We start from the raw sequence: 13,626 nt of genomic DNA on the forward strand, positions 1-13,626 counted from the left end.
GTAAGGGACATTTTTTTCTTTTTTTAAAATTTATTTATTAATTAAAATTTCCACCTCCTCCCCTCCTCCCATTTCCCTCCTACTCTCCCCACTCCCTCTCCTCCTCCCTCTCCAGTCCTAAGAGAAGTCAGGGTGTCCTGCCCTGTGGGAAGTCCAAGGCCCTCCTCCCTCCACCCAGGTCTAGGAAGGTGAGCATCCAAACAGACTAGGGTCCCAAAAAGCCAGTACATACAGTAGAATCAAAACCCAGTGCCTTTATCATTGGCTTCTCAATCATCCCTCATTGTGAGCCGCATTCAGAGAGTCAGGTTTGATCACATGCTCGTTCAGTCCCATTCCAGCTGGCCTTGGTGAGCTCCCATTAGATCAGTCCCATTGTGTCAGTGGGTGGTTACACACATCGTGGTCCTGACTTCCTCGCTTATGTTCTACCTCCTTCTGCTCTTCATCTGGACCTTGGGATCTCAATCCAGTGCTCCAATGTGGTTCTCTGTCTCTATCTCCAACCATCGCCAACTGAAGGTTCTCTGTCTCTATTTCCATCCATTGCCAGATGAAGGTTCTCTGGTGATATGCAAGATATTCATCAGTGTGGCTATGGGATAATGCCAGTTGAAGCACCCCCTCCTCTTCTGCCCAAGGACCTAGCTGGGAACATCTTCTTGGACACCTAGGAACCAGTAAGGGACATTTAAAATTTACAACTGCAACCTCAGCCACATAGAGTCCTCATTCCAGATACAAACACACATTTAAACATACACAGACAGAGACTCACAGAGAGCAAATGAGAGTTCTACTTCCAGTTACAGTCCTTACCCTGAACTGGATTCACAGTTTGTAGTTATTTACAGTTGTGCCATGGATACCCATCCTACACACACACAGAAAGAAACACTCTCACATTCACAGACAGAGGGGATAAATTTCTTTTTTTTCCCACAGGATCATCTAGGTGGCCTCTCTATATAGACCAAGCTATGAGAGATTTTCTTGCTCTGCCTCCCTAGTGAATGGATTAAAACTGGTTTCACTACACCCAACCATCAAATGCAGTGTTCATGATAATTAATGAATTTATTTTCATGAAAAACTTTTAACACAACATATTCTGATGATAATTTCCCTTCCATCTTCTTTTGCAGATCCTGCCCATCTCCACAATTCCAGAATTACATAAAAAGTAAGAGTTTTAAGGGTTATTTATGAGGGCATAAAAGGTTTGGATTATAGGCATTAATTTTCATAGAGGCTGTTAATGGTTTAAAAATTCATAACTGGCAATACATTTTCCCTTTTAAAAATTATTATACCATACACATATTTCCTTTTACAAATTACAAGTCTTTTTATCAATGTATAATGATAATATCCAGCGATCAAGAGCTGGCTCCATGGTAATGCGCCTGCCGCCCAGTATTAGTATCTTAGCTTGAGGCTCAACACTTAGCTTAGAAGCTGGGTGTGATGGTTCATCCTATATTCCCAGCACTGGAGAGGCTGTGAATGGAGGTACTCTAAGACTTGTCATCCAATGATTCTTCTGAGCATGTGTGGTCCAGGTTCACTGTGAGACCCTGTCTCAAAAATAAGATAGAAATCAACTGATAAACATTCTCAAAATCATGAGTGAGATTGGTCTGTAATTCTCTTTCTTGGTTAAGTCTTTGTGTGGTTTTGATATCAGGATGATTGTAGCTTCATAAAAGGAGTTTGGCAATGGCTCTTCTGTTTCTATTAGGTGAAACACATTAAGGAGTATAGGTATTAGCTCTTCTTGGAAGTTCTGGTAGAATTCCGCATTGAAAATATCTGGTCCAGGGATTGTTTTGGTAGGGAGGTTTCTGATGACAGCTTCTAATTCTTGGCTTTTTACAGGTTTATTTTAACTGTTCACCTAGTCTTGATTTAATTTTGGTATGTTGTACTTATCTTAAAAAGTGTCCTTTTCTTTCACATTTTCCAATTATATGGCATACAGGTTTTTTTGTAGTAAGATCTAATGATTCTCTGAATTTCCTCTGTGTCTGTGGTTATGTCCCCCTTTTCATTTCTGATCTTGTTAATTTGCGTGTTCTATCTCTGCCGTTGGATTAGCTTGGATAGGGGTTTGGCAATCTTGTTGATTTTCTTCAGGAACCAGCTGTTTGTTTCATTGATTCTTTGGATTGTTTTTTGTGTTTCTATATTGTTGATTTCAGCCCTCAGTTTGATAATTTCCAGTCTTCTACTCCTCCTGGGTGAATCTGCTTCTTTTTTTCTAGAGCTTTCAGGTGTGCTGTTAGGTGACTGATGTAAGCTTTCTCCGTTTTCTTTACGTGGGCACTTAGTGCTTTGAACTTTCCTCTTAGCACTGCTTTCATAGTGTCACATAGGTTTGGGTATGATATGTCTTTATTTTCATTGAATTCAAGGAAGACTTTAATTTCTTTCTTATTTCTCTCCTGACCCAGAGATGCTTCAGTAGGTGACTGTTCAGTTTCCATGATACAAGAGAAAGTGGGAAGTAGTCTACAACACATGGGCACAGGAGACCACTTCCTACATAGAACCCCAGTAACGCAGACAATAAGAATAACAATGAATAAATAGAAACTCCTGAAACTGAGAAGCTTCTGTAAAGCAAATGACACTGTCATTAATATAAAAAGGCAACCTATTGATTGGGAGAAGATCTTCACCAATCCCGCATCAGACAAAGGTCTGATCTCTAAAATATATAAAAAGCTCGAGAAACTAGACATTAAAACTCTAATTAACCCAATTAAAAATTGGGTACTGAACTGAACAGAGAATTCTCAACAGAAGTTCAAATGGCCAAAGACACTTAAGGTCATGCTCAACCTCCTTCTTGATCAGGGAAATACAAATCAAAACAACTCTGAGATACCCTCTTACACCAGTCAGAAAAGCTAAAAATCAAAAACAACAATGATAGCTTATGCTGGAGAGGATGTAGAGTAAGGGGAGCACTCATCCATTGTTGGTGGGAATGCAAACTTGTGCAACCACTTTGGAAATCAGTGTGTGTTGCAGGAGGTCCTCCCACTCCTCCAGCCTATCACCGCTGAGATACCAGCCCTTTGGGGTGTGGTCTCTTTCCCTTTAAAAAAGCGGCCACTTCCCTCTCCTCCTTTCTCACTTCCTGCTCCTCCGGCGACTAGACTCCTTTCCTGGTTGTGTAGAGGGCTGTTGCCTGGGACAGTGATCTGTAAGTTTTTCCCCTTTAAATAAATACCACCCTAATAATCATAACCCCAAATTGGTGTGGCATTGTTTGTGACTTACGCCTTCATTTTGGCACCCAACGTTTGGTTTTAAAACCTCTCCTTTCCCCACTGGCAGTCGCGAGTTCGGCTTGGAGGCTGCAAGTTCGGCTTGGTGGCCGCAGGCTTGGCGGGCGCTAGTTCGGCTTCGCGGGAGCCCTCCCTTCCTCAGCCACCGGCAGCCTTGGCCTCCCCATGTGGATTTAAACTCCACAGGCCCGCGTAGTCTCTGCCGCGTGGTTTGCTCTTTTCTGAGTCATTTTTAAATCTCCCTTGCAAGCAAAGCTCTTAAGTGGCGCGAACCAGAGCACGCAGTTGTTGAAAGCTGCAACCCCTCAGGGTGACTCTGTCACGTGGAGGCATAAGTGGCTTCCAGATTGCTCTTCTCTACCCCTGGATTCTGGGTTTCTGGTTCCTTCTCTGGAATTGATTTAATTACATTTACTTTGTTGAGAAACTTGCATTTTCCAGTTTTTAACATCTACTAAGGCACTGAAACAGGACCATGTTTTCACTGCGACTCTGCAACAGCGCCACCTGCTGGATAATAGGTAATATGGCAGTTTTTGTTTCTAACGCAAATTTTACTGCTTTGTTTTCACTAATACAATGGATTAGTAAATTTATATTTACTAATACAATGAATTACATCATACAAGGTTTATATGATTATGGGGATACCTTAATTTGCTTGTTACTAGGTTTCAGTTTTCTTTTCCATATTCTATCATTAAGGAAGAATATGGCACTCCTAAGAACGATTGAATCTTTATGAACTAATAATGAACAACTAATGGACAGGATTAAAATTATTGAAAATCAGAGGTTATCTGAAAAAGTGGATACTATGACAGACAAAATTGACTCCATATCCAAGGGTATTAGAAAGTTACCTGAAAGGGTTCAGGCTGTTGAATTTGACCTTCAGACTTTATCACAAAGTTTTGATAAGGTAACAGACAGAATGTACCTCCAAGATGGGAATCTACATGATATACAAGGAAAGTTTAAGGAGGACATGTTATCTTTGAAGGAAAAAATTAAAGATCTGGAATCATAGGTGCAGAATGGGGACCAAAAAATTGATGCCTCAGTGAAATCACTGGAAATATATACAGGTCAGGAGATTCAGTATTTAAGAGAGACAATGATAAAAAGATTTGAAAAGATTGGAGAAATTATTGCAGCTGGTGAACAGAGTAAGGAGGCACAAGGACAGGATACAATGCCTCCACCAGCTATTAGAACTGGCTTACCCAGGGTTCTAGCGACATACCCTATACTTAATTCTGAAAAAGCGTCAACTTCTAAAGGCTCAAAGGGAGTCAGAGAAGCTAGATGGACACCAATAGCAATGAATGATCTGAAAGAAATTAAACAAGCTGTTGTCAATTTTGGCTTGCACAATGCATATGTAAAGGAAATGATAAGGACTTGGGCTTCTAATGCTAGAGCTACTCCCTATGATTTCCATCAGTTAGTGTCTGCAGTTTTAGATAATGGACCTTCCTTGATGTTTGGAATTTATTTCAGAGAAGAATCCAAATATATGGAACAGCAAGGAAGAGCAAAAGGTATTGAGGTTTCCCAAGATCAAATTCTTGGTTCAGGAGAATATGCTGATCCACAGGTCCAAGCTCTTTATGATGATGAAGTACTGTGTCTATGTCACCAAGCAGCTTTAAATGCTTGGAATAGGATACAAGATCCAGCAAAAAGGGTTGAATCATATACCAGAATTAGACAGGGACAGAGAGAACCCTTTATTGACTTTTTGCAAAGATTAATTAAGTCTCTGGACATAGGGGTAACAGACCCAGAAGCTAGACGAATACTTCTTGAATCTCTAGCTTTTGAGAATGCAAACATAGAATGCAAAAAGGTAATTGGGCCTTTAAAGTCTAGATCAGCACCTATGGATGAATGGATTCAGCATACGATGAATGTTGAGACATTTAGCTATAATGATGAATCTTGGGTAGGAGAAGCGATTTCCAAAGCAATGAGGAGACATCAAACTGCCAGGTGTTTTAATTGTGGTAAATTAGGACATTTGCAAAGGGATTGCAGGCAAAGAATTTATAGGAATAATATCTCTTCTGGGAAGGACAAAAATAGGAGACCTCGGCCTTCAGGTATATGTAGGAGATGCGGTAAAGGCCGACATTGGTTCAACGAATGTAGGTCAACAACAGACAGACGGGGCAATCCAATATCATCGGGAAACTCCTTGGGGGGCCTCTCGCAGGCCCCCAAGCCAACAGTGGCCCAGTCATTCCCAGTCACAGTGGAGAACGTGCCTCACCAAGAAAATTAAAAGCTCCAATTTCTGCTGTAAAAAGTAATACTGGTCTAAATGATGAATTACGTGTGGAGGATGAGTCAAAAAACCCAGTAGGACAGAGTAAACGTATATTTTGGCAGACTTCTATTAATGATCAAAGACCAAAGCTAAGAGTCTGTATAAATGGCACTTTTATTGAAGGCTTATTAGACACAGGTGCGGATGTAAGTATCATTACCCCGGAATCTTGGCATCCGAATTGGCCTCTTCAAGAGGTATATGTTCAGTTCCTGGGAATTGGAACCCTATCTTGTGTAAAACAAAGCACAAGATGGGTTGAATGCATAGGGCCCGAAGGGCAAATAGGAAGACTAAGGCCATATATAGACAATATTGCCATAAATTTATGGGGCTGTGACCTGCTACAGCAATGGAATACCCAGATTAACATTCCTGTATTTCCAGGAACTCATAATTCTGGGAAGGATATGATGAGGTATTATGGGAAAAGGTCACCAGCCATTCAGGCTGTACATACAGCAAATACCAAACCTTTAGAGGTACCAACAGCCCTACCTTTCAAATGGCTAACTGAGAAGCCAATATGGATCAAACAGTGGCCTCTAGCTGAAGATAAACTACAGGCATTGGAACGGGCTGGTGCAAGAGCAACTAGATGCTCACCATATTGAAGAATCAACCAGCCCTTGGAATTCTCCTGTGTTTGTTGTAAAAAAGAAATCTGGTAAATGGAGAATGGTGACAGATCTAAGAGCTGTCAACAAAGTAATTCAACCTATGGGCCCACTACAATCTGGAATTCCTTTACCTTCTCTGTTACCAAAAGGATGGCCTCTTATAGTTATTGATTTGAAAGATTGTTTTTTCACTATACCATTAAAAGAAAAGGATAGAGAAAAATTTGCCTTCACAGTGCCTACTTATAATAATTCTCAGCCTAATAGGAGATATCAATGGACTATCCTCCCAAAGGGTATGCTCAATAGTCCTACACTGTGCCAATATTTTGTAAGTAAGCCATTGGAAATAATTCGTAAACAATTCCCCAAGTCCATCATTTATCATTACATGGATGACATCTTGTCATCTGATTTAAATAAAGATACTTTAGAAAGGATGTTTGAAGAAGTAAAGAAAGTCTTGCCTAGGTGGGGATTACAAATTGCCCCTGAAAAGATTCAAAGAGGAAATTCTATTAATTACCTAGGTTACAGAATAGGGTTAGAGAAAATTAAAACGCAAAAGGCACAAATTAGGAGAGACCGGTTAAAGACTCTTAATGACTTCCAAAGATTGTTAGGAGACATTTCCAGTCTACGACCAGCTGTTGGGATAACACCTGATCTAATAGCTCATTTAAACAAAACCATAGATGGTGATAAAGATTTGAATAGTCTAAGAAAACTGACAGCTGAAGCAGAAAAGGAACTGACAGTGATTGAGGAAAAATTACAGGAGGCACATGTGGATAGGGTGAACCCAAATCTTAGCTGCATCCTAGTCATATTGACTTCCAGAATTTCTCCTACAGGGATTCTAATGCAGTGGGAAGATATTATTTTAGAGTGGATATTTATACCTAATAAAACAAGTAAAAAATTAAACACTTATGTGGAAAAAGTCTCTGTATTAATTATAAAAGGTAAGCTGAGACTTCATCAACTAGCAGGTATAGACCCAGCAGAAATTATAGTGCTTTTTACTACTGAAGAAATAAAAAAGTTATGGGAAGACAATGAACCATGGCAAAGAGCTTGTGCTAATTTTTTGGGAGAAATTAATAGCACCTATCCCAAAAGTGGTAGACTTAACCTCATAAAAAGAACTTCTTGGATTCTTCCTAGAATTGTACGTGATGCTCCAATAAATGGAGCCCATATGTTCTATACTGATGCAAATAAATCAGGGAAAGCAGGTTACAAGTCAGATGAATTGAGTAAGGTGGAACAAAGCCCTTATAATTCTGTCCAGAAGGCAGAATTATATGCTATTCTTATGGTGCTAAGGGATTTTAAAGAACCTCTTAATATAGTTACAGATTCACAATATGCAGAAAGAGTTATCTTGCATATTGAAACCGCTGAATTTATTCCAGATGACACAGAGTTGACTTCATTGTTTATCCAGGTACAAGACATAATCAGGAACAGGCTTTGTCTGATGTACATAACACACATCCGGTCCCATACAGGTCTGCCTGGTCCTCTAGCCCAAGGCAACACTGAGATTGATCAATTATTAATTGGAAGTGTGTTGCAGGCCTCAGAATTTCATAAGAAGCATCATGTCAATAGTAAAGGCCTAAAGAAAGAATTTTCCATTACTTGGCAACAAGCTAAGGACATTATAAAGAGATGTCCTACTTGTTCTTTCTATAATCAAACACCGTTGCCTGCAGGGAGTAACCCAAAGGGTACTAAGAGAAATGAAATCTGGCAGATGGATGTGTTCCACTTTATGGAATTTGGTAAATTAAAATATGTACACCACACCATAGACACGTATTCAGGTTTTCAATGGGCTACTGCCTTGAGCTCAGAAAAGGCTGATTCAGTAATCACACATTTATTGGAAGTTATGGCCATCATGGGTATACCTGCGCAAATAAAGACAGATAATGGTCCAGCATATGTATCTAAGAAAATGAATCGCTTTTTTGATTATTATAATATAAAACAAATTACAGGTATACCAAATAATCCTACAGGTCAGGCAGTTATTGAAAGATCAAATCGTACTATAAAGGATATGCTGAACAAACAGAAAGGGACGGAAATACCCACAGAAATAGATTACATAATGCTTTATTAACCTTGAATTTTCTTAACGCTAATGAGAAAGGAACGACAGCAGCAGAAAGACATTGGATAAAGGAAAATCTGCTGAACTAAATCAACCGATTTATTTCAAAGATGTGCTGACCTCTCAGTGGAAGCCAGGAGATGTGCTACGTTGGGGAAGGGGTTTTGCTCTTGTTTCCACAGGAGAAGAAAAATTGTGGATACCATCAAAATTAATAAAGTTTCGATTTGAAGAGGAGAAACCTCTTGGAAAGGAGAAATGACAACTCATCCACAACGATGATTTTCATACAGGTGGTAAGAAAAACATATAGAATGGGGGCAGGGTTCTGTTCTTATCTCCACAGGAAAACACTCATATTTGAGAAATTCAAGGGACCCTGGATGTTTGGATACTGACAGATGGAAAAATACCTGCCCAATAGGAAATATCAAGACAACTGAATGGGTTGTGTAACTAATATTAAACCATATTTCTAAATTTATAAAGCTGGTTTTGAAGTTGGACTCTGGCTCAGTCCCTCTCCAATTCCAAGCCTGTTAGTAAGAGAAAAACCCAGAGTTTCTGGAGTTTCTGTCTCATGTCAAGAGCCATGATATGGGACAGAAAGAAATATGAGTTTAGAAAACATCTTTGCTTTTCTTCATATCTATCATTCTTTTCATTGAATATATCTATCATGTCTTTCATTGAATATATATATATATATATATATGTCTATATGATTAATGTTTAAGTTTTTCATAATGAACAATGAGTTTTTCCTGAAGTGACATTTGAAGTTTCCAGGAAGAAGATGGGGCCCCATAACAACAACTCCACCTGGTTGATATGACGTCATGATACTGATAGCGCTACTACAAGACCTGCTTTGGGTACCAGCTGCACAAGACAGTTCCAACTTGGTTAGCTGAAATGGTGCACATCTTATACAACATTTTGGCCAGACCTGCACGAAAATACTCAGAGACTATTTGCAATTTTAAAAGACATTATCTTGAAATTTAACCATCATTTTACTTTCACAGGATACCCCAGAAAGAACGTCGCCCCTATGACAGCTGGAAGTAATTCTAGAGGACGACGTCCCCTCTCCCAGTAAAGTTTGCCCTTGGGTTTAGGGACATCATTTAGGGGTTGATTATAATTAGTATATGATTGAGGGTTGGGGGAGGAATTTTATAAGCTCAGGGATCATTTTGAAAAAAAAAAGAGGGATGATGGGATAATAGATTTGTAATTGTGAGTTACTGTCTTTAGACAAATATATTGGTATAGATTCTTGTATATTGATACAAAGTTAAATTATATTGACTATTGTATGCATGCATGTTTCTACCTCTGTTTAAACAGAGGTAGAAACATGCATGCATACAATATCTATCTAACTTAAAGACTAAGACAATAAACGACTGTGAAACAAATGAGGACAATGACCTCCAAATATAAACAATGTACAAATATACATTGTAGTAGGTAAATATATATCAATACACAAATATTATATAAGTATCTTAATCAGAGGTAGAAATGTACACTGCAATATGGTAAATATATATATATATATATATATATATATATATCAATACAATATATGTCAATACATAAAAAATGTTTTAAACAGAGGTAGAAACATGCATGCGTACAATAGTCAATATAATTTAACTTTGTATCAATATACAAGAATCTATACCAATATATTTGTCTAAAGACAGTAACTCACAATTACATATATATATATATATATATGTATATTTGTACATTGTTTATATTTGGAGGTCATTGTCCTCATTTGTTTCACAGTCGTTTATTGTCTTAGTCTTTAAGTTAGATAGATATTGAGAATTATATAGACTAATAGTCATCTAAGTTTGTCATTTATAATTAGACTAATCAGGTTCTTTAGATATATAGAGATTATACTCAGTATAGATAGATAATCTTCAACTTCTTCAAAGAGCTGTAGAAAATGGCCTTTAATCTAACTCAGAGTTTTGTGGTAGTGAGACACAATTGCTCCTGGCAACACCACTCTATTCCCGAGAGAATGTTGAGCACCAAAGACACTCCACCTGGAGCCTTCTTTTTGGCAGAACTGGCCTTGGGTCAAAGAAATGCCCATACCTCAACGACTGACAAAGATACAGAGCGTGCATCAATGGATAAACCAGGGCTGTCATATCCTGCCAAGACAGGGTAAGATAGTTTTGAAAAGTTGCTTGCCTTTGAAAATGGTATGTCAGTTATGTTAGGCCTTAGCCAAAGTTGGTTGCTTCAACGCTGCTAACGTGATTTTGGGTGATTGCCCAGGTAGCCAGTTGTCTCTGTGATTTGTTGCAGGTTTTGGAAGTTGTTTTACTGAACTTCCTAATTACCCAGGTAACATTATTTCCCTTCTCAGATCTTTGATGGGGTTGAAGTCTGTATAAGTGTAGTTACTTTATCTCATGACTTGGCCAAGTTATTTATTATACAAGACCTAAGCTAGTTAGAATAGGATATTTGTACTTATTGTATATAATTTCATAGAAGGTTTAGAACTCTCTTATTTAAACAAAAGGGGGAGGTGTTGCAGGAGGTCCTCCCACTCCTCCAGCCTATCACCGCTGAGATACCAGCCCATTGGGGCGTGGTCTCTTTCCCTTTAAAAAAACGGCCACTTCCCTCTCCTCCTTTCTTCACTTCCTGCTCCGCCGGCGACTAGACTCCTTTCCTGGTTGCGTAGAGGGCTGTTGCCTGGGACAGGGATCTGTAAGTTTTTCCCCTTTAAATAAATACCACCCTAATTATCATAACCCCAAATTGGTGTGGCATTGTTTGTGACTTACGCCTTCAAGTGTGGTGGTTTCTCAGGAAACTGGGAGTCAACCTACCTAAGGACCCAGCAATTCCACTCTTGGGAATATACCCAAGAGATGCCCAATCATACAACAAAAGTATATGCTCAACTGTGTTCATAGCAGCACTATTTGTAATAGCCAGAACCTGGAAACAACATAGGTGCCCCTCAATAGAAGAATGGATAAAGAAGGTGTGGCACATGCAAATACATGGAAATAGGTAACACTTTACTGAGTAAGATAACCAAGACCCAAAAATATGAATATGGTATGTACTTACTCATAAGTGGATTCTAGCCATAAATAATGGACATTGAGCCTATAATTCACTATCCTAGAGAAGCTAAATAAGAAGGTGAATCCAAAAAAAAAACCCACATAATTATTCTCCTGGATATTGGAAGTGGACAAGATTGCCAGGCAGGGGTTGGGAGCAAGGGGGTAGCGCTGGGGTGGGTGTAAGGGGAGATGGGGAGAGAGAAGGAAAAAGGGGGGGATGGGGGAGGATGGGAGAGCTTGGGGAAATGGGATGGTTGGGATGGAGGAGGGGTGGATTTGGGAGCAGGGAAGTAGATATCTTAATTAAGCGAACCATTTTATGGTTGGCAAGAGACTTTTCTCTAAATTGGTTCCCATGTGTCCGAGGAGATATCCCCAGCTTGTTCTTTGGCCAGCAGAGGAGAGGGTGCCTGAACTGGCCTTATCCTATAGCCACACTGACGAATATCTTGCATATCACCATAGAACCTTCATTTGGCAGTGGTGATGGATAGAGATAGAGACAGAGACCCACACTGGAGCTACTGAGCATGAAACTCAAGAATGTTGGGGTACTGAGGATAAATCAAACCAAACGAAGAAAACAGAAGGAATAGGACAAGGAGAAGTAAACGGAAACTTTTCCCTCAGCTGGTGACTCCTATTCTGAGTCTGGACTACATGATCTTTTCAAGACTACTGTGTAGTTGAACCACAGCATGTGCTGGAATCTCACTACTCATGTTCAACTCACACACCTGAATGACAAAGGAAAAATGACAGCAGACTGCACATATGATTAACAGAGTCTGTCACACATTGAAAAGAGGAAGACAGAGGCTTTAATATCATATGTCAGCACACACACACACAAACACACACACACACAAAGAGAGAGAGAGAGTAGTTAGAGAGAAAGTGAGAGAGAAAGAGAAAGAGGGAGAGTGAGACACCGAGACAGTTAGAAAGAGTTAAAGGGAAACAAGAAGAAACACTGTAATAAATAAACATACACAAACCAACAGGAAAAAGAAATTGGAATAAACATTTGGACATTCGTTATATGTAGAGGCAGTGCAGACACAGAGAAGTCCAGTCTTCCATGCTTCTCTAAGCAGGATCTTCTTTGATACTGATTTCTAAGTGATCTCAGCGCTCCCTGCTGGTCTTCTGTTTCCCACAGGGGTGTTTTTGTCTGGGCTCACAGTAGCATTCACTTACTGTGTCTCTTGCACAGTAATACATGGCTGTGTCTTCAGACTTCAGACTGCTCATTTCCAGGTACAGAGTGTTCTTGGCATTGTCTCTGGAGATTGTGAACCGGCCCTTCACAGCGTCAGTATACCAGGTGCTACCACCACCACTGCTAACGGATGCAACCCACTCCAGCCCCTTCCTGGGAGCCTCGCGGACCCAGCTCATTTCATAACTATTGAAAGTGAATCCAGAGGCTGCACAGGAGAGTTTCAGGGACTTTCCAGGCTGCACTAAGCCTCCTCCAGACTCCACCAGCTGCACCTCACACTGGACACCTAGAAACACACAAAATGCTAATCAGACGACTGTCACTGAAGCCATGTTTTCTTTTTCATGTCACACAACACACAGATAGCATCTCTTCTCCATTACTTACCACTTAAAATAACAGCAAGGATAAGCCAAATAAGCCACAAGTCCATGGTGAGTGATCTGTGTTGGATGCTGATCACTGAATGGGAGAACCTGGGAATCCAGAACTGGACTCATCTGCCAGACCTGCAGAGTCAAGGTAGAGGTGGTTTTAATGGGCACAGAGAAGCCTTATTTGCATGTCTTCCTCCTGTAGCAAGCTCTGGAGTTGGGCCCTTGGCAGAAGGCAGTGCTCCGAGCAGATATAAGGCATCAGAGACTGACATAGTAAAGAACCTCTAAGTGAGCTTTTTCTAGCTAAGGATTCACCACACTTAGTTCTCTTTCACGCAGGTGTTCAGAACATGCTGTGTTTCTGAACTGTTGTATCTCCTTAGTATATCTATGCAATTTAAAAGAGTCAAAAACTGTTGTGTTTCTGTGTAGGAACTCTGTCTTTCTCAGTCTCTGGAACAGACATAGGTTCTCCATAATGTGGATCTTGGACAGGGTCGTGCCTATGGGGAGAGGTTAGCAGAACTCCTTC

At 39.9% G+C, this 13,626-nt stretch overlaps 1 gene segment (V, D, J or C); it reads right to left on the reverse strand.

The window, feature by feature from the left end:
* Positions 1-12,620: 12,620 nt before the first annotated feature.
* Positions 12,621-13,180, reverse strand: LOC121438482. The segment is given in 2 exon segments: positions 12,621-13,003; positions 13,105-13,180. Coding segments are annotated over 2 exon segments (429 nt in total).
* Positions 13,181-13,626: the final 446 nt, after the last annotated feature.

The sequence above is a fragment of the Microtus oregoni genome, unplaced genomic scaffold, assembly GCF_018167655.1.
Source record: "Microtus oregoni isolate MIOR12 unplaced genomic scaffold, Mior012 000056F_ref0000123, whole genome shotgun sequence".
NCBI classification, from domain to species: Eukaryota; Metazoa; Chordata; class Mammalia; order Rodentia; family Cricetidae; genus Microtus; species Microtus oregoni.